This window comes from Portunus trituberculatus, chromosome 42 (genome assembly GCF_017591435.1).
Source record: "Portunus trituberculatus isolate SZX2019 chromosome 42, ASM1759143v1, whole genome shotgun sequence".
In the NCBI taxonomy this organism is placed as follows: Eukaryota; Metazoa; Arthropoda; class Malacostraca; order Decapoda; family Portunidae; genus Portunus; species Portunus trituberculatus.
Window position 1 is genome coordinate 12986938 of NC_059296.1, and position 22039 is coordinate 13008976.

The 22039-nt window shown below is 39.3% G+C and overlaps 1 protein-coding gene across 9 annotated transcripts in view; it reads left to right on the plus strand.

Annotated features, from left to right (window-relative positions):
* LOC123517443 (ankyrin repeat and BTB/POZ domain-containing protein 2-like) overlaps positions 1-20061 on the plus strand; it is a 173079-nt gene extending 153018 nt beyond the window's left edge. For 8 of the 9 annotated variants that reach the window (XM_045277491.1, XM_045277490.1, XM_045277492.1 and 5 more), the window contains 18 exons: positions 4119-4476; positions 5825-7051; positions 7221-7484; positions 7949-8187; positions 8297-8555; positions 8848-8990; positions 10580-10767; positions 11198-11442; positions 11859-11981; positions 12290-12555; positions 12730-12874; positions 13164-13454; positions 13854-14048; positions 14256-14487; positions 16666-16871; positions 17034-17327; positions 17481-17663; positions 18267-20061. In XM_045277491.1, coding sequence (XP_045133426.1) covers positions 4119-4476; positions 5825-7051; positions 7221-7484; positions 7949-8187; positions 8297-8555; positions 8848-8990; positions 10580-10767; positions 11198-11442; positions 11859-11981; positions 12290-12555; positions 12730-12874; positions 13164-13454; positions 13854-14048; positions 14256-14487; positions 16666-16871; positions 17034-17327; positions 17481-17663; positions 18267-18467 — 5059 coding nt within the window. In that variant the 3' untranslated portion in view covers positions 18468-20061. The remainder of the gene's footprint in view (positions 1-4118; positions 4477-5824; positions 7052-7220; positions 7485-7948; positions 8188-8296; positions 8556-8847; positions 8991-10579; positions 10768-11197; positions 11443-11858; positions 11982-12289; positions 12556-12729; positions 12875-13163; positions 13455-13853; positions 14049-14255; positions 14488-16665; positions 16872-17033; positions 17328-17480; positions 17664-18266) is intronic. The other variant, XM_045277489.1, reaches the window with a different exon arrangement.
* The last annotated feature ends 1978 nt before the right edge of the window (positions 20062-22039 follow it).

The following is a 22039-nucleotide window of genomic DNA, read 5'->3' on the forward strand; positions in this document are numbered from 1 at the left end:
GAGAGAGAGAGAGTTGAAAGAATAATGTGTTAGAAGCTTTTTTTTTTTTTTTCCTTAACACACCACCAGTCTAGTCATTCCTCTGGTTGCTGTGTACCGGTTTGAATGTGAAAGTAACATACAGCACCGGTGAGTCTTTGGCAGTGCCCGGGTAGTGCTAGACTGGTGGCGGCGCAAGCATGTCTGGGAGGGTCTGAGGGGTAAAGGTGGAAGAAAATGGGAGTGACAGAAGGGACGTATGGTCGTGTGGGCTTTGGCGAGACAGGAAACCACTCTCCCACTTGGTATGTGAACGGCAGGAGCTGACCGGGTTGTCTTTCACTGACCGGAGATATTACTGTAAATCCTTCCTGTGCGTGCGTGTGGGTGGGGTAGGCTGGAGTGGGTGGGGGTGAGCAGAGGAGGTTGGAATGGTGGATGGGGGAGGATGTGTGGGAACGTGTGGTGTATGAGTTGTAGTTTGGATGCATGTAGGTGACTGGGTGCATGTTTAAGCTGTTGTTGTTGTTGTTGTTGTTGTTTTTTGTTAATATTTTGCTGCATTATGGTATACGAATGATGTTCTTTGTATGGCATCTCTTCTGTATCTTTCAATGGCTCTCTCTCTCTCTCTCTCTCTCTCTCTCTCTCTCTCTCTCTCTCTCTCTCTCTCTCTCTCTCTCTCATCGAGCTCATCTCTCTGTATCTTTCAATGGCTCTCTCTCTCTCTCACACACACACACACACACACACACACACACACACACTCTCTCTCTCTCTCTCTCTCTCTCTCTCTCTCTCTCTCTCTCTCTCAGGCAGCAGATTCATCGAGCTATCATATTATCACAGAGGAAGAAGAGTTTAAGCGACACCTGACACTTTCCCGCCCCTCTTCCTTCCATCCCCCTTCCTTCTTTCCTCCCCTGTCTTTTTCCTTTTGCACCTGTCCTAATCTGTCCTTGCCCTATTCCCCTTACATGATTTGCCACCTGTCATTCCTCGCCCCCCCCTCTCTCTCTCTCTCTCTCTCTCTATCTATCTATATCTATCTCTCTGTCTATCTATCTATTTATCTATCTATCTATCTCTTCTGTTATCTTTTTAAATGGTTCCTCTTGCCTCCGACTCTTTCTTTTCCTTCTATTCATCACCGTCTACATACTATACAGTAGGCTCATTTTTTTTCTTTTCCTTTAACCCATAACCGTACAACAGACTCTCCATTTAACTCTAATTTCTTTCGTCATCGTCTACTATACAGTGCACCTTTTCTTTTCTCTCCACCATCCCATTCTCTCTCTCTCTCTCTCTCTCTCTCTCTCTCTCTCTCTCTCTCTCTCTCTCTCTCTCTCTCTCTCTCTCTCTCTCCGTTTCTTCCCTGAATCTTACACTACATCACACTTTCTCCAAGACTGGAAATGTGTTGGTGGCTTGTTACAGAAACAGAAAGAGAGGACAAGAAAGAAACTAGTTACATGTAGTGTCTCTCTTTCTTTCTCCGTCTCTATCTTTCTCTTGTCGTTCCCACTACCTGCTCTCTCCACCTTTATAACACCTTCTCTCGGCCCCGACCTGAGAGCACGGCGACGCCACTGGTTGGAAGCTGCACATGCCGTCACGTCCCCGCCGCGACCCCGTGAGGCAGGGCGGCGGCCAGACCTCATTGATTCGTGTCCGGGTGAAGTGTACCCATGAGTAGGACGAGTTAGTACGAGGATTAGCAGTAGCAGTAGTAAAGGCGGTGGTAATAGTAGTAGTAGTAGTTGTTGTTGTTGTGGTATTAGTATTAGTAGTAGTAGGTGTGTTATTAGTGAGGACTTGGAACTTTTTTTCTTTTCGATTTCTCTCTCTCTCTCTCTCTCTCTCTCTCTCTCTCTCTCTCTCTCTCTCTCTCTCTCTCTCTCTGTCAAATAATCACCATTAAAAATATTACCACAACCACCACCACCGCCTCTCTTTCTTATATTCACCTGCATCCCTTTTTAACGCTTGACTTACCTTCAGCGTGGCCTGTCCGCTTCTCCATGACACTAGCCATTCACACGCTGCTGACCCGACCACACCCGAGCATCCGCCTTTGTTTGGGTGGTATGACTGGTATCAGCTGACAACAGGGAAGCTCAAGTGTAGTGCGCACCGAGAGAAGGGAGAGTAGACGGGGGTGGTGAGAAGGCCACGAATAAGCTAAGAGGAGACCAGCAGAGGACAGAGGGAAACGTTTGAGGGGGGAAATTCAGGGAGGGTGGAAGAGTAGAAGATAACAGACTATAACTTAGTGTATTTGTGTCGTGCTTCTTGTAACTCTTACCTGCTACTATGAAGACTTTGTGACATTGTTATGGATACTGCTCATGTCTGCACACGCCCACCAGATCAGTAGGGAATATTTATGTGGAAATGTCACTATTAGCATAAGCATCTCTCTCTCTCTCTCTCTCTCTCTCTCTCTCTGAATGTGTGTGTGTGTGTGTGTGTGTGTGTGTGTGTGTGTGTGTGTGTGTGTTACAAAATATATAACACAAAACAACTAAAATCATCTGAATAACAGTATATGTTCGACCTCATCTTATATATGTCACTGACATGTTATAGACCTTGGCAAACCGGTGGACAAACCACAGTAGCTACAGTTTCTCAGCCAGATTACTACGCGGGCATCCACCCCAATCTGTCAACGCTGGCTTGTACCTTATTAATAAACAGTTAAAATCAAGGAAGAAATTAAAAGGAAAAAGGATACTTTTGACCTGTCGTTTTTTTTAAAGATATTAATGTAAAAAGTACAATTCAATGTATAGAAATGGAAATAATTTTAAAGTCGGATTTGGTTCACGAGCCACTATAGTTACAGTTGAGTAGGCTTGATACACCGGCAATTTTGCCTGAAGAAAAATAATCACATTCCTAATTATATGAAGAAAAAAACGAGAGAGAGAGAGAGAGAGAGAGAGAGAGAGAGAGAGAGAGAGAGAGAGCCTGGGATTTACATCTCTCCCTCTAAGTCCCCGTTTCATACCGGTGTTATTGATGTTGATGTGTTTCTTGGGGGTAGATTAAGTAAGAGAGGGAGGTGAAAGAGAAGACTCGTACGACTTTGGTGCTTACTGTGGTGAAGGATAGGGCTGAAGTGATGGTTGCTGTGGCGACTGTATGATTTTTCTGTGACGTGGATGAGAGGAAGATGTTAATAGAATGAAGAAGTGGTGGAGCATTCCGTGGCTCTCAATGAGGTAACGCCACATAGAGGCCGCTAGAAAGGCGTGGGCAGGGAGCATGAAGACGGGTAATCTCCAACTTCTGGTGCAGACGAAATGCTGGTAGCGAACAAGACCATACTCTGATTAATATAGACTGAAAAGAGAGAAAAACAGGGAAAAGGGAGAGAAGGGACGGGACGGTTTACCGATTATTATATAGTAAGGAAGAAGCCTAATGAGAGAGGGAGAACAACAGTATATTAGCACGATCACCGCGCAAGTTTAGGTAGCTGGACTATTAGTGCATGCAAGTTTAAGTCGAGAACAAATAAAACAACTTTTATTCCGATGTTCCTGAAAAGCATAATTGTATACTCCCTCAGAGGCCGTGATGCACGTCAGAAACATTAATGCGGGACAGCGCCTCTGGTGTCCTCACGGCTCACCTTGACAGCAAACAAAGATAGAAAGTTATTTACCCTCCTTAAGCTGCGTCTCGTCTCTCCTCCGTCATTCCCTGATCATTTTGTCATGGATACAAATATAATACTTAGGGGAAATACTGCACGTAAAGATGAATACTCAACTAGCAAGCAAGGGTTCCTATTTAAAAAAGCATACACGTTTATGTATCGAACTCTCATTACCATGCTGGGTGGAGTTATGGCCTGCGGAAGATGTAAGCAAAAATGATTAAAGCATGATGTAATGTTAATGAAAGGTTTAATACTTAGGTGTAGGAATTAATAATCACTAAATATTAAATGTCTGAGCATGTTTATTCATTTACTTATCTGGTTCATTTCATTATCAATTATTTGTTTATTATTATTATTATTATTATTATTATTATTATTATTATTATTATTATTATTATTATTATTATTATTATTATCATTATCATTATCTATTTATTTATTTTATTTATTTATTTATTTGCAGACCCGGAGATGTACACCGACTTAGTGCTGATGCTGCGGTGATGCTCCGCTCCCAGCAACAACAGTCACAAAACAACAACAGTAACAGCAATTCAAGCAGCACCACCAGTAGCACCAGTTCTTCTAGCACCACTAACAACAATAACAGCACCAACAACAATAGTGGGAGCACCAGAGAACTTACACCATACAACCAACAACAGTCACAGCAGAACAACAGCGGAAGTAACAGGGACTTAACGACCTACACTCAGCAGCAACAGCAGCAGCAGCAGGCAGTGGGCAAAACTCCTGTGCGAGACTTAGGTGGCGGCTCCACTCCTGCCCTCAAAACGCAGCCCACTCGGGACCCACCACAGGTAAGCCTTTTTGTGCCTACTGCCTCCTCTCTGGGGATATCAGACAAAATTTATAAATCTTGTAGTTTTCATGACTTGATGCTATTTGATTTACCGCAAAGTTTGCATGTGAGACTGAAGTTGCAAGTGGCTGGTGACAAGACAGTCAAGTCAGGTGTTGGGGACAATCAACTTGCTTCGGGGAAAGGTTCGAACGCGTTGAAAAGAGCGAAAGGCTCCCCACAGCCAAGAAAGACAGCCCACTGCCTATTGATCGAGCCTCATGATAAACTTTTTTGTTTCCATGATGCTCCATTGCATGGGTGTGCAGTAAGTAGTAAAGATCCCAAAATTATTAGGATGTAAGATTGCCCCATTAGTAGACAAAGAAGAAAGTTCAGGGTGACCTGTGGAATTTTTTTTTGTTCTACCCTAAGGGGAAAGAAGAAAGTAATGACTGGTCTATGTACATAACTAGTGACTGGATAGTCATGTAAATTATGATCTCTCAAAATGCTCAAGTCCTTAAATATCAGTGAGGGCTTCAGGTATGTTGACCCTAGGCAAGTCGACAGAACTGGACTGGCATGAACAATAAAGTGCAGATGTTTTCTGTTAGTTTAGTGCTGTATGATACCTGCTTTGAGGAAGGATACATCTATTCTCTTAAGTAGAGGATAAAACCATAAATAAATATTTATTAGTCATTAGAGGTTTTCTGGTGAGTATCATGCCATAGGAGAGTAATTGCCTTAAGATGTGTGACTGGGGAGGCAAGGAAGCAAACTTTTTTAGCTAAGGTATGGTAGTAGTAACCACCTAGTCTTTGGAAGGAAGTAACAGCAGATGTAGAAGTGAAAAATTCTTCACAGCAGTAACATAAGTATAGTTAGGAATGTAGATGTTGTCAGAGACAGTAAAATTATCTGGAAAAGTGATGCTAGATTTGAGGACTTACTTTACTTATGCATATTAAGTTTTAGATCAGCTTTAGTAAGACAATCTAGGACAAAGTCTAATTTATAAAAATTAAAACCAAAGAGTTATAGACTACAATGAGATCAAGGTAAACTAACAATCCTTGGCCATCAACATCTGAGAATCAATTATTCAACACATAGTGAATATGAGATGTGCAATATGTAAGCCCATTGTAGCATGACACCATGTATAGTGATGAGATATTTAGTTCTAGAAATGTTGAAAATATGAAACATTCATTAATTTATCATATTTTACTGCTGCCATCATTAATGTTCTAATTTCTTATCCTAAGATATCCATGTATATGCCAGTTTCTTCATTTATTAAAGATATTTGGATCTGTAAGATAGCACATCATGTTAACTTTGATGTGTCTGTGCTGCAGGGTCGTGGGCGTGAAGGTCGTGCTGGATCCCGAGAACGATTGGTGGGTGCTCCCCTTAGCCTGGCCCAGCGTGACTACCCTCGTCATGACTACTACCAGCACAAACCCCAAGACTATCCTACGAAGCCACAGGACTACCCCAGCAAATTACAGGACTACACCTCTAAAGCTCAAGACTATCCAACAAAGCCACAAGACTACACCAGCAAGAATGGAAGCAACACCCCGGTGTATAAAGCTCAGAGCCGTGAGGTAGTGCCAGCTCAACGCCAACAGTCCCCAGGGGTTGCTTTGGCAATGATGACATCTCCTGGCACTGGAAATGGAGGTCTGAGGGAACGTGTGGCCTCCCCTCATCGAGTAACGTCACCTCCCGTCAAGTTGGAGTCACAGCGTATAGGCAGTCCACCTGTCAAAATGTCTGACCCTCGCCCTCAACATGATTATGGGAAACCAGACATGCCCAAGCTGGAAGGTTCCCCTGTAGGTGTGGGTGTGCCCAATCTGAGCCCAGTTAGTGTCAGTAGTCACTTTGTGCAGCAGTATCCTGAGAGAGACACATCATCCTCCTCTCAGACCAGTAGTGGTGCTGTATGGGAAGGAGGGTACCCAATGACCCCAGAGAAGTATCCAGTGTCAGGACCCCAAACATATTCACCCCTTCCTTTGACAGCACTCCACATGCAAGCTTCACCATCCCACGGCCAAAGGCTTCCTCTTGACTCAACAGAGAAAGTGATTGATGCCTTAGACCAAAAGAAGGATATTAGCTATTCTCCATGTAGCAATAACAGCAACAGCAACTGCAAGAACAAAAGCAGTAGTACTCTAGTAACAGATGACATACTGGATGACAAATACCGTGACTACCCTGCTGAAAAAGATGAGGGTGATCCTGAAGTGCTTGTTGATGGTTGTGACCTCAAGAAACTGGCTGAGGTTACTAATAAGATGGCCCTCACAGTGCTCCCAGATGATGTGGACACTTACAATGAACTCAATAAACACCACCTCAATGGACATCTGAATGCTCACTTAAGTCACCTTGGACGTCCTGGTGGTCAGCTGACTCCTGAGAGTACTGATTGTGGGTCCCTTAGCAAGAGTTCTTCTGATGGAGACCACATGATGAATCGTAAGCGACCTCCCACCAAACTGAAATCCAAAAGGCGTAACATCCTCTCCTTCCCTCACCACTTGTCTGTTGATGAGCTCAGAGTCATACAGGTTAGCTCACAAGTCTGCATTGGATTTGTAAGTGTTTATATGTACTGTATGAATATTATATATATGCTCCACACACACACACACACACACACACACACACACACACACACACACACACACACACACACACACTTTTCAGTTTCATTATTCACATAACTTTACTTCACAGCGTCGTCAAGATTCTTATGGAGGTGGCTCATCATCCGATGAAAACCGCTCATCAGGCCATGCTTCCATGTCTGATGGCCACACCTCCTCTTCACCGCCTATTGATTCATTACCCAGACATGACCACTTGAGACCCAACCTCAAGGTGGTTCCTGAGGATGAGCGCCTCTCTGCTGCTGTAACCTCAGTTGGAGCAGGATACAAAGGAGCCGGGTCAGGCCGGCGAGGCCAAGTCTGGCCACGCCACAGGGCTGCACCATCTAAAGTAGGTTATTTACTTCATATGTATACATGCACACACTGATAATTTTTAATAAAAAATACATTGTGTTTTGGATTACATTTCCTGCAAACCTGTAGAAATAATCTTTCATAATTTGATTTATTATATTAATAGTGGTTTTCTCAGTGAGAGAAATATTGTGATGTAATTTTTTCAAAATATCATATCTGAAGGTTTAGCATAGTAATGTAGTTCATATCTAACTTAATCTAATTTAAGTTGTAAAAAAAATATGTAGAATACCTTGAAGATATCAGACACTGATGAAATTTCCAATTCTGGTGATCTTGAACTTTGGAAATGAAGGCATTGTGAGTCAGACAGTAGAAATGAAGAGCTTTTATTTTGCCTATAATATTTGTAAAGAAAATTATTTTTCAGAGCTGTATATGGAAGATATGTAAGTGTGTAACATGACAGTCAGAAATAAAATGTTTCTTTTGCAGGATGACCTTTCCCTTACTCTTGAAAGTGCCAGTGGACTGGAAGACATTAAGCAAGCTATAGAACAGCTCACTCTACGTTCACAAGGCTCAAGGACCAGTTACTCCACTTCAACGTACTCTTCCATGTCAGGATCAGAGGGGGAGCCTGTGAGGAGGCTGATGCGCCACTCATCTCTGGAAACTATCAACACCAATGTCACTGCAGCTGATGAGTTTGTGTGGGTCGATTCTCATAACAGGTAATATTTTATGAACATTCCAGTAAATATGCAAAGTTAAATCAGGAAAGGAAGTATTGTTGCTTTCCAAACAATTTCTCCTTTTAAGATTATATATTCTTGCTTTTAGATTGGTAGAATTGCAACAACTGCCATGGAGCAATCATGATGTGCTGAGAGTTGTACAGCAGGGTCGGGTGAGGGAACAGCTGGACAGAGTGTCAATGGAAGCAGTACCTCGATTGTCATACCTGCTGCAGCGAGCCCTTGTCAGGGTGGCTCGAGAGGCTCAGAGGCTTACTCGACCATTGGCTATGTGTAGCAAGCAAGAAGTGTCTTCAGCCCTTAAGATTGTCCTTTCACCAGCACTGGCAGATTCTTGCATCAAGGTACTATTATGCTGACAATAACCCCCAACGTAGGTCATTTCTTATTCTTTTTTTTTCAAAGGACATCAAAGTATAGGTTCTTCAATTGATAGTGTTAGAGTTTTACAAAGCTGTTTATGTTCAGAATGTTATTTCACCAAATAATTTTCTGACTGTAACTTTCCAGTGTTTGTGGTTTATTCATAATGACATAGGCATAATTCATAACAAAGTAGTTTTATGCAGAAACTGCTATTTTTAGGCCTGATGGCTTCTTACAGAAAATTTCTGAAACCCTTATCTCCCAATACAGGCTTGCTTAAGAGCTGCTGCCATGTACACAGTGTGTGGAGATCAGCTGCGGCAATCCAAGAGTGCGCGAGCTGGCCTCAACTTGTCTGTGGGACGTTTCATGAGATGGATGTGTGATGTTCGAATTGGCAAATTTATGCATGAGTAAGTCAAACATGGATAAAGCTGTTAGTTTATTTACTCTATTTTTTAAAAGAAAACTTATACAAAATGGATTATATAAATGTATGTACTACTGGTTATACAGTAATACCTCGAGATACAATCACCCCAACATACAATTTTTTTTATATAGCTATGACAAAAAATTTCTTATAATTTACGCCTTGAAATACGACAATATTTCTAAGATACGAATAGCCATTGGTAGGTGGCGCAGCGATTGCCCAGCTACCCGCATCCATCCGAACATTCAGCCCGCGTTGTGTATCGTTGTCCATCCGTTGTGCATGTATGTGTCTGTGCTCCTCGGCAGTGTGTATTTTTTCTTAAGTTTTGTGAACTCAAGACCCTGTGATCATGGATCCCAAAAGTAAAAGTTTGGCGAGAAACACACAAAGTAGCCTGTATTCACATACTGATTACACTTAGTAATTCAATAAACGAGTTAGTACAAATGGTGTTCTACCCTCAAGCAACTCTTCCTCTTTGTAATGCAAAAAACCAGAAGTCTCTAGATGTCATGGTTACCAAAATATCACAGGTTGAATGAGATAGTATCATCGGTTTACGTGGCCTTGCATTCGATTGGGTTCAGCGGCCTTGGCTAGAGCGAGAGAAAACGGGCCCCATTTATTCTCTCTCTCTCTCTCTCTCTCTCTCTCTCTCTCTCTCTCTCTCTCTCTCTCTCTCTCTCTCTCTCTCTCTCTCTCTCTCTCTCTCTCTCTCACTTTCTCTCGCCTGTTCTGATACCACTCTCATTCAAAAGTTGCCTCCCTTTAACATGGCAAGAGACCCAAGGTATAGAAGTAAGGCGCACGGGAGAGGTGGCGGAATCAGAGACAGTGAAATCATTGTCACTCCTACCATTCATCGTTGGGGACACAGTGACATACAGCATATGTTTACTCCTGATGAGTGTTGCCAGCTCACAAGCAAAGAAAACAGGAAGAAAATAGCCAAATTTTGCTGTAAAAAGCCTAAACGTCTATTGACGTACCCCGAGTCTTATGTGATGAACATCTATCGATGTGTCCTGAATTTTGCGGGTTAAGTTGTTATATAGGGCAATATAGTTAATTTATATCATGCATACAATAAACATTGTATTTATCTTATATTAAATCTATATTTGGTTGGTATTTAAAGCATGTTTTTTTTTTTTTTTTGTGGGTGGGTAAATTCATATCACAAGAACGAATTAATTCTATTTCCATTAATTTCTATGGGAAAAATTTATTTGATACACGTTTTTTTTTTTATATACAACGATCGTCATGGAACAAATTAAAATCGTATGTCGAGGTACCACTGTATTTTAATTATATTTGAAGTTGTTAGTTCCTGCATAACTTGTGTACTGTTTTATGAATTCTATTCCAGTGAAATATGTTTAACTTCAAGATTACGAAAACTTGAGAAGAAAGAATAGATTGACATGGCATTCTTTACCTAAATGTATTAAAAAATCCAAGAACAGTTAAAAATAATGTAGACATTAAAATATAATTTTTATTATTGATGTATTGTAACAGGTATTATTCTTGTGTTATATCAGTCTCTTTTACTGTTAGGTATGCTGCTGTGTACCTGACTGCAGGAATGGAGAACTTGCTGGAGGAGATGGTGCTTCAGTGCCTCCCACCTGAGGAGGATCACATGCTGACAGCCAGTGTGCTTGAGCATGCCATTGCCAACAATGGAGACCTCTGGGGCTTGCTGCAGCCGTATGCACACCTTAATGCTGGAAGGACAGCCACAGGTATTTTTTAATTATTTTATTTATTTTTTTTTTTTACAGGTGTGTATGTGGATGGGGGGGGGAGTGATCAGAGTAAGGATTCTGGCAAAAGTATAAATTAGACAAAAAGTCCACTTAATATGCCACTTCCAGAAATGCAATTTTAGGAAAAGATTAAAAAGTTGCCCTGTTTAGATTTAGATGTGTCTTTATACTCCTTTTAAAATAGTTTGGGTACAGGTTTGATTACTCAAATGAAAAAAACTGCTAATAGAGATACAAATCTTGAACAAGCAAGAAAAAAAAAATTGAGGATCTTCTGTTGAGGCCACTTCCTTGTTGGTCCCAAAAGGGGTCAAGAGTAAAAATAGAGAAGGTCACAGATGTTAATTGTATGAGTACATTTATGCATGTGGTTTACAACTTAGTTTGTAAATTTTTCTAATGACAGGTGCACTCTGCTTGCCTCGATGGGCAAGTACCAGCAGCATTGAAACTTCAACTAATACCTCAACGGGTGGGAGCAGAGGGAATGCAGGTTCAGGCTCAAGCAGTACAGGTGGTGGCACTGGAGTCTCCAACACTACCTCAGGAAGTGATGGAGTGAGTAGTGGAGGTCTGGGAGGGAGCACCAGTGGACCTCAGCCCTCATCAAGTGTCAACCTTAATCCTGAGGAGCACTCAAGAAACAGCAAAGTAAAGCCCTCTTGCATTTTCAAGTAGCTGAATGTCATTATATTACTTACAACCTGGGAAATGGTGCAAACCTCTTGATTTTATCATATGAAGTTACTATTACTTTATTTGGCTTTGTTTGGCTTTCTTTCCCAAATTCATTGGAAATTAATCACTGAATGGGGAAGAGAAAAGTTGGGAGAGTGTTTTGTAGGTAACATTATGAATGTGTTCAAGATTCATTGATTTGGGCTTTGGATTTTTTTTCATTTTATACCAGTTGATATTATTGTTAACTGAAAAGATGCAAGAGTTTTTTCTTTTCTTTTTTATATAAGGGCCTCAAAATGTGATATTCAAATAAATTTACAAGACAGAAAAATAGTTACCCTTCACTTAATAATTTAAATTAATGAAATTAGCGTTTGTTCTCTCAGACACTGGAACAGTCTCTGCTGACAACATGTGTTGGGTCGTTGGCGGAGTTGAGTGAACTGCTGAGCCGGGTTGCACCTCACCACCACCGTGCTGCAAACACTGCCTCTCCCACTCGAGCTCAGGTCAGTTATTCCTCTTGCTTATTAGGCTTTTTTGAAAATATTGTGTATGCATACACATTTATATTTTCCTCTTATTACTTGACCTTGTGTGAGAGGGGAGTTTCAAGGGACTTCGATTCTTGATTTTGTTCTTCCTTGTTATTTTTTTCTTGTCTTGGAAAAGAGACAGACAGTGGGCTCTTTCTTCTATGAATTGATTTTAACATTGATCAGGCTCTATTATGCCTAAGAGTATTATCAGTTAGATTTTTTGTTGATATATGATACCGGTATTTTTCCATGTATTTAACTATTTACTGGCATTCCAGGTTACTTGGGGTCCTTCAGCCTTACATGCATTATTTTACTTCATGAGATGCAGTCAGCTGGAACATGCTGAGCATGCTTCTCGTGCTCCAATACAGGAGCTGGTTTATGAGCGGCCATACATAGTGTTGCCGCCACTACTAGAGTGGGTGAGGGTGGCCACTGCCCACACTGAGCACCGTCATTCAACAGTGGTGGACAAAGATGATGTCATGCAGGCAGCCAGACTGCTTCTTCCTGGGGTGGACTGTCCTGTGAGAATGATAGGGTGAGTTGATCTTCAGTCTTTTCCTTTGTTAAAGGTTTCATACTCCTTACTGACTTTTCCAAAACACTGAGTAGACTAGACACTGTTGCCTCCTGTTCTTTCTTGTTCTCAATTAACTTTCTTTTCACAGATAAAAACTCTACAAAAGATGAAATTATTATTTATTTTCATCAGGTATGAGGAACTGATGTGTCCCAGAAGGCAGTTAGATGAGATGGAATGTGCTAAGAAGTTTAAAGTTGACCTTGCCTTCAAAATGCTATCCTGTGGAAGGACAGACTTAGTACCTCATGCCTTGCAGCTTCTCCCAGCCACCAAGGTACTTTCAATATACAATGTATTTATTCATTGTTTTGTTGGTATTTAGTGGCTGAAAAGTTATAGAGATGTAATTCCATTATATTTTTAAAACCATTTTTGTTTTTTGTTAGAGAAGAATTAAGTACTCAATTTTTTACAGAATTGATTTTAATGATCTCTGTTTTTTTTGTATATTGTCATGATACATTACTTCATATTATTTAAATCAGTAAGACAGAGAAGTTAAGAGTCTGAATAACATAGAACATTGCCACTATATGAATCTTATTAAAGACTTTTCTTATCAGGTAAACACAGTCAATGAATATGGGCTGACACCGCTCATGCTGGCTTGTATCCGTGGTGATGAGCCAATGGTGAACATGCTGCTTGATGCCGGGGCAGATGTAGATGCTGAGACTCCCCCAACTGGGCCAGCATATCTCATGGCCAATCCAGAGACTCAGCACTGGACAGCTCTCACCTATGCTGCAATACATGGACACATAAACATTGCCAAAACTCTGTTGGAGAAGGGAGGCAATGTTGAAGGTGGTGCACGGCTGGCTGAGGAAAAATGTACAGAAACACCTTTGCAAGTGAGTATTTTTGTTGCTTTGCAGTGTTTCAGAATAGATATTCAAATGTTTTTGATAATTATTCATGATAGACCAACAAATCTTCTAAATGAATAAGAGCAGAAAGTATGAACAGCACTTATTTGTATATTTTGTGCTTTACGAGTTTGTGTGTCACTGCTTCATTATGTGAATGCTGTTGATGAGATGACTTTTCAGTAAAGTAAAGAGAAAACTGCATGTAAGGTAAATAAGAAAATAATGTGTAAAGGCTATCACCAGAAGGTGACCATAGTGTAACTGGTAGCACGTTTACCAGGCAAGTGTTGGGTTTGATCCCCAAACATTGCCTGCTTTTTCTGGGAAACCCCATACCACTCCAGCAAATAGGAAGAATACAAATATTTGCCCGTGCTCTAGGTTGCTGCTGCTGCCGGTCACACAGACATGATGACACTGCTGTTGTCTTATGGTGCCAACCCCTACCTCTCCACCCTCATGAAGGACTCACTGTGCTACTCAGGGGCAGCTCAACGAGGCTGCTATGCTGCCATTGCTGTTGCTGCTGCTCATGGGCAGAAGACTATTCTTCATAAGCTTCTGTCACAACCTCAGGTATAGCTATTATTCATCTAGTTGACTCATGAAATATAATTGTAATACTATGGCATATTTTGAATATTTGTTGCTTCTTGATAATTCTTTGCTTAACTATTTTCAGAGACAGTTTTTCAATAATCTATCAAAATTGTCATGAATTCTGGTTCTATCTTATTGTAATAAGTTTTGTCCTGTATCACAACTATTTTTGTTATATTTCAGCATGCCTCGGCCAGAGAAGTTCTTTCACTGGAAGAAATTTTAGCAGAGGGAGCCAGTGGTAACACATGTGACAGAGAAAGACGGCCTGGACGTCAAATGTGCATCATTGATGAACCCGTTGGCCGAGGTAGCATGACATCCTCTGACTCTTCTCAGGTTGTTAAACTTACTAAGCAGCAGATCAAGACTCTTCAAGAAGCCATGTACCACTCTGCTGAGTCAGGACACTTGGGTATGACATTTTTATTTGGATTTTTAAATTTGTGTCTGTACTGCATGTGTGTGTGTGTGTGTGTGTGTGTGTGTGTGTGTGTGTGTGTGTGTGTGTGTGTGTGTGTGTGTGTGTGTGTTTCACTGTTTGATTTGCTGCAGTCTCTGACGAGACAGCCAGACGTTACCCTACGGAACGAGCTCAGAGCTCATTATTTCCGATCTTTGGATAGGCCTGAGACCAGGCACACACCACACACCGGGACAACAAGGTCACAACTCCTCGATTTACATCCCATACCTACTCACTGCTAGGTGAACAGGGGCTACACGTGAAAGGAGACACACCCAAATATCTCCACCCGGCCGGGGAATCGAACCCTGGTCCTCTGGCTTGTGAAGCCAGTGCTCTAACCACTGAGCTACCAGGCGTGTGTGTGTGTGTGTGTGTGTGTGTGTGTGTGTGTGTGTGTGTGTGTGTGTGTGTGTGTGTGTGTGTGTGTGTGTGTGTGTGTGTGTGTGTGTTTACCTAGTTGTATTTACCTAGTTTGTGTGTGTGTCTGTGTGTGTGTGAATTTACCTAGTTGTATATATGAGCAGGGCTCATATACAACTGTCTCCATATCTACATTCATCCAACTTTTTCTTAAGTTTTATGCACACTTTCTGCTGCTAGTGTCTCTTCATTCAATCCATTTTAGATGTCCACCATCTTATGTGGAGAACTGAACTTCTTGATGTTCTTCAGACACTGACTTTTTATGATCTTGTAATGTCTTCTTGTTCATCTATCTCCATCTTCCATCATTAATACCAGGTCTTGCCTATCTTTCATTTATTAACTTATACATTGTTATTAGGTCTCCTCTTTCCTGTCTATCCTTCAAAGTTGGTAGTTCCAATTCTTTCAGTCATCCTAATTAGGGAAGATCCTTTATTTATGGGACCATCTTTGTATTTGTCCTTTAGATTCTTTCTAGTTTCCCGATATCCTTTGTGTGTGTGTGTGTGTGTGTGTGTGTGTGTGTGTGTGTGTGTGTATTTACCTAGTTGTAGTTTTACAGGGCTTGGGCTTTTATGCTCGTGTGGCCCCGTCTCCATATCTACACTTACCCAATTTTTCTTTAAAACTATGCACTTGTTGCTGACACCACTTCTTCACTCAAACTGTTCCAAGTCTCAACACATCTTTGCGGGAAACTATATTTTTTAACATCTCTCAGACATCGTCCCTTCCTCAGTTTTTTACTATGCGATCTTGTGCTTCGAATGTCATATTCTTCTCTCAGGATCAGTTTCTCATTATCCACTTTATCCATTCCGTTGATCAATTTATAAACTTGTATCAGATCCCCTCTCTCTCTTCTCTGTTCCAGGGTTGGTAGATCCATAGCCTTTAGTCTCTCCTCATATGTCATCCCTTCAAATTCTGGAACCATTCTTGTAGCCATTTTTTGTAGTCTCTCCAACTTCCTTATGTGTTTCTTTTTATGGGGGGTCCACACAACTGCATATTTCAATCAGGATCTTATTATAGTACTTATCAATTTCTTCATCATTTCTTTGTCCATGTAGTGAAATGCTAATCCAATATTCTTTAGCAAATTATATGTCTCTCTGAAAATTCTATCAATATGGCTTACCGGTTGATTGTTTTCTTCCATCGTCACTTCCAAGTCCTTTTCCTTTTTTGCTTTCTCTAGTTCTACTCTATCTGCCATCTTATAGATTCCCACTGGTCGTCTTTCACTCTCCCATTTCCATGACATGGCTTTTGTCCACATTGAATTCCATCTCCCACTTTTTACTTCATTTCCAGATCTTATTTAGGTCTTCCTGCAGTACGTATTTCACAATCCTCGTTTTGCTTTATAACTCTGCACAGTTTTGCATCATCCACAAACAGATTTATGTAGCTGTTCATTTCCTCTGGCATGTCATTTATATATATGAGAAAAAGTATTGGCGCCAATATTGACCCCTGTGGCACTCCGCTTTGTGTGTGTGGGTGTGTGTGTGTGTGTGTGCGTGTGTGGGTGTGCGTGTGTGTGTGTGCATGTGCGTGTGCGTGTACGTGTGTTTTCACTGAGGCCAGATCACAAGTGGACCCAATGTAATGGACATCAAAGTTTGTTACATTCTCTCTCTCTCTCTCTCTCTCTCTCTCTCTCTCTCTCTCTCTCTCTCTCCTTATTTGCAGAAATGACCTTGGACTTGCGAGACTTGGGTGTACCTTGGACGCTTCACTGTTGGATGCACACGCTGGCCACTGCTCATGAACACCGTTTGGAGTCCATCATTGACCAGCTGTTGCAAGACTTTCTTCAAGTTTGGCCTGATGATTACTCTGCTCAGTTTGTGGATGAATGCCTCCCTTTACTTTTCACCATCTTTAGATGCAGCAAGGTCTGTTTTTCTGTTGAAGCAGAGGCTTGCTTTATGTTACACTATGCAGAAGGATGAAAAACTTAGCATATACATAATGAAATAATTTTGATGTTGGCATTTTAGAGCCATGCACTAAATACATTGTGAGGATTGTTCATGATCTGCTTTATTTTTTTGCAGAATGAGGGCACTTCTCTTCTTCTGGCTGATATATTTTGTTCATGTTATGGTAAAGAGCCTATAAAAGAAATTCGTGATACCACAATCTCTGGTGGAGCAAGGATTGATCCAAAATTTGTAAACAACCCAGAGCTGTCTGATGTTCAGTTCAGGGTGGAAGGTCGAGTTTTTTATGCTCATAAGATCATATTAGTAAATGCTTCATCAAGATTCAAGCAAATGTTAAGCTCAAAATTTTGTGAAGGCAATCCACCTATTGTCCAGATTCATGATATTAGATATGATATATTTGAGGTAAGTACATTTCATACTACAAATTAAGTCTTACATTTGTTTTTATTAGAAAATTAGTTGTCAAATTGTGTGGTTACTGACGTAATTTGAAATATTTCATAACTCCCATTTGGTGGATGGTTTAATGTGTATTGTTTGGTTTGTTTCTTTTAGCTTGTGATGCAGAGCCTGTACAAAGGAGGATGTGAAAATTTGGAGGTAGAGGATGGAGATGTACTGGAGTTGATGGCAGCAGCCAACTTTTTTCAGTTGGATTCACTGTTGCGTTACTGTGAATCAAGGTGTTCAAAGCTGGTCATCGTTGATAATGTGGTATCAATGTACATTCATGCTAAGGTAAGTGATTTCCACTCTTTCAATTTCCTGCTCTAATATTATACATGGATGAATATATTTAATGAACACACTCATGGTGCATCTAAAACTATCCATCCATTTATGATAGCACAAAAATTGCTTGTGCAGTCTTGAAACTTGACCACCCTTGAGATGGAACTTCAATGCACATGTATCCAAATATTCTGACCTGTAAGGTTACTCAGGTAGAAGCAATATACCACAGAGTAATCTTCTGTATTATATGGTCATTGCATTCAAGAGTAGCTTGGTAAATATGCTGTGTGTGGAGTAAAATTGCAAATTGGAGATGATTAACCCATTTACAAATTACTGAGATTTAAGTCTTACAGAATCTTTATTACTGATCCTTGGCAATAGATAGTAATTTTTCTTCATTAAGAAAACCCCTTTTGACATTAAATCATGGAATTTAATCCAAAGTAAAGTTTAAATTGATTACTTTATTCAAATACTGCACAGATTTGTGTTGAACACTACCATCTTGAAGATGATTTTTTTTATAATCATATACAGATATCGGATATACTGAAAGTAAATACATAGTTGAAATTTAAATCTTAATAAACTTTACTGTCTCAGGTCTACAATGCAGTGCAGCTCCTGGAATACTGCCAGGGCTTCCTGTTGCAGAACATGGTTGCACTCCTCACATATGACGACTCTGTGCGACGCCTCATCTTTGGAAAGAAGTTACATGATCATGACGTCTTGGCTGGCCTTTTGCTGACACTGCAAGCACGTATCAAAGCCCGTTCATCCCCGCGTGCTGGAAAGAAGTGAACTCAGGAAATTAAGGGAACATCATACTAAATTGAAAATTAGAAAAAAGTAAAATATGACCAATATTACTATACAGTATGAAAGGTTCTCTCTCTCTCTCTCTCTCTCTCTCTCTCTCTCTCTCTCTCTCTCTCTCTCTCTCTCTCTCTCTCTCTCTCTCTCTCTCTCTCTCTCTCTCTCTCTCTCTCTCTCTCTCTCTCTGTATATGTCTGTATGCAGTAAAGTCCCTTAATTCAAATTACAGAAGAATTAGTTGTTTGATTTTAGAAAGGAAAGTACTACAGGTATTATCAGCCAAAAGACAGATGTATATGTACATCCATACATAGATTTGGATACATTATATAACTATTAGTATTAAAGTTTCATATGAGACCTTACCCTCATATCCCATTATTTACCTTAACTAGCTATCAAGGATACTGAATAAACACTGTATGTAATGCAGAGTAGCTTTATAGTGGCCATGTTTTGAGGGCTCTTAAAGTCATGTCACACATTTTTTTTTTACTGCATCTGGATGGTTATCTTTGTAGATCACTATTACTCACATGTCTTTTTCTATTATCAAAGGATTTTTTACATTATAAGGTAAGTTTATGAAGATGATGATCATTCAGGCAAATCAGAAACACATTAATGAAACACAGGGATTCATATTTGCTGTACTATCCACTACTAGCATGCTTCCTCTTGACTTTTACTTTGTATAATGCAATGACAAAAATAACTAAAAGGAAGCATTAATGATATATATTATTGTCATAAAAATGTGAGACAGGTTGTAAATATTTGTCATGAATCCAAATTTCCAGAATTTTGCCAACCACTTTAAAATTAATTCAGACAGATTTGAAGTATAACAGGTTGGATTAAGGAACTTTTACTTTGTGTGTGTGTCTGTGTGTGTGTGTGTGTGTGTCTGTGTCTGTGTCTGCATATGTATAGCATTCAGAATTTATAGGGCATAAATTAACAAGGTGTTTGAAACTGAATAACTCTTGTAATCTTTAAGCTTCCATAATGATACAGACATATGCAGAACTATTATTTGTATATGGATATTTCTCATACATATTCAAAGCTCAATCTGCTGGCCGGATGTAAGCTATGCTCATTTACAAAATTGTGTGCTCAGTCATTGTAGCTTAGTTATTTACTGCTATGAAAGTTATGCATTCTAAAGTCTTAGGAATAAGTTTTTTTGGCATTTCATGAATATTTTGTTCAATTCTTATCATGTACACCATTTGGTATAAATGGTTAGTTGACACTACTGTTAAATTTCAGAGAGAAATTTTGATTCATTACTGGCTAGCTTTAAAATTGTAGTGTTCCCTTAACTCCCCATTCATCACATTCTCCTTCAAGTAGTACTTTTTTTTTTTTTTTTATTCAATAATATTTGCAGATTATGGTAGAAAGCTTAGTATTGAATTATTACAATGATGAGATCTCTCCAAAGGGGAACATTTTCAGTGAAATATTACTTAACACTCAGTGGATTTATTTTAAGTGCTAATTTGTAGTTTAAGTGCAATTTACTGTACACAGAGGGCAACTTTACCACTTCAACATAACTGCTGAAAGTTTCTGAAAAAAAAAAAAAATTCTAAAGTATCATTTATGAAATTTGATTAGACATCATTTCTTCACAGTAATAAGTAATACAATAACCTGCATTTATAAATAATGGTCATTTTGAATGTCCCTCCTATATATATATATATATATATATATATATATATATATATATATATATATATATATATATATATATATATATATATAAATATATATGGTATTTCAGGAATTAAAGCAAATACTGGGACCTGTGAAAGAATTGGCTACTCTGACTAGAAAATCCTGTAGCCATATAACCTGATTTGCATTGTTTCTTATGATGTGTTGACCTTTTTATTACAACAATTAATGTGTTGCCATTGCTCTTCAGCTGTGGGATAGGAGCAATAGAGACAAGAACAGGTGAAAAGTTTTATTTTATTTTTTTCAAGTGAAAAATCTTTTAGATACATTTTTGTATCTCTCTCTCTCTCTCTCTCTCTCTCTCTCTCTCTCTCTCTCTCTCTCTCTCTCTCTCTCTCTCTCTCTCTCTCTCTCTCTCTCTCTCTCTCTCTCTCTCTCTCTCTCTCTCTCTCTCTCTCTCTCTCTCTGTATATGTCTGTATGCAGTAAAGTCCCTTAATCCAAATTACAGAACTTAGAAATTTAGAAATATTTTAAATATTATATCTAAATTTTAAGATTGATATTAATAATCAACAGAAAAGAGAAAATAATGAATTGTAGATTTTCAGTTCTCAAGGCAAATTTTTCCCACTCTCAGTTGCTCAATCACACAGGCCATTGAATAATGGCTGCACTTTTTAAGAATTCATCAAACACCAAAAGTAGCTAAGAATGAACTACATGTAAATTTCTTCTCCAAATAATTTTCTCCACCTGTCAAAGTGTTTGCATTAATTATTGAGATGCCTTGTATGTATAATTGTACATAGAGTTTAATATAATTTTTTTATTTGATAGTGTTGACAGTGTATACTTCTCTTAATCACAAGAACAAGAGAGCATATATTTTCTAAGTAATGAACTTGGTTGCGGGTGTAATTTTATGACCAAGTGATTGCTACTCTTGGAAAATGTACCACAATTTACTTGCATGGACATCCAATGTGGAAACTGCCAAAACTCGTCCTCAGGTGCTGATCAGGAGTTTATTGCAGTGTTTTCTTGTTTTTGTTTTGTTTTCTGTACGTATTTGAAAGTGTTAGAGATAATGAAAACACTTTGTGATCTCAATGCAAAGTGAATCCAAGAAATAATTGATTTGTGGAAGTGATATGAAAAATGAAAGAACGATGTTATTGAAAATACTATAGTGACTGATGTAGAAATATTTGGCTCTGGATGTGTGTGCATTCATGGAAAGCCTAAATGCTCAATATGTTAGCAAGTGTTTAGTTTAGATTTAGTGAAAAATAACTTTAACATTTTGAAAAGTTCTCAGTCTTGTGCATCTTGAACTTTTACTAGTGATGCATGCAGGTAAAGGATTGAAACAAGCATCAGAGCTACTAGACTGATATTTATGCATTTCATATCAGTGTATGAGAGTACACAGTGATTATTGAATGCAGTTGTGTAGCATATTGTGAACCTTTTTTCTTGTTTTTCTTTCTTTCTCCTTAAGATTTAGAGATATCTGACAAGTGCAAGTATTTCCATCTAAGAATTGGATTTCAATTACTTAAATGCATTCATTCAGTTATTATTATTATTATGTTGTACAGTTTGTTTCTCACTAGAGGAAGTTTCTCATTCTTGAAAAAAAAAAAACATTTGTTGTCTGACACTGGTTTTCCACAAGTTAAGGGAATAGTAAAACATGAAATTCTTGCACAGGGGATACAGGGAAAAGGGAAAAAGAAATGTGGAAGAAATGTGCAATTTGAAAAAAAAGTCCTGTGATGATAACTGTGGCAATAGGTCTTATTTACATTTATTTGTAATACTATGTATAGATGAGAAGTGTGCCCCAGCTCAAGAAAGATT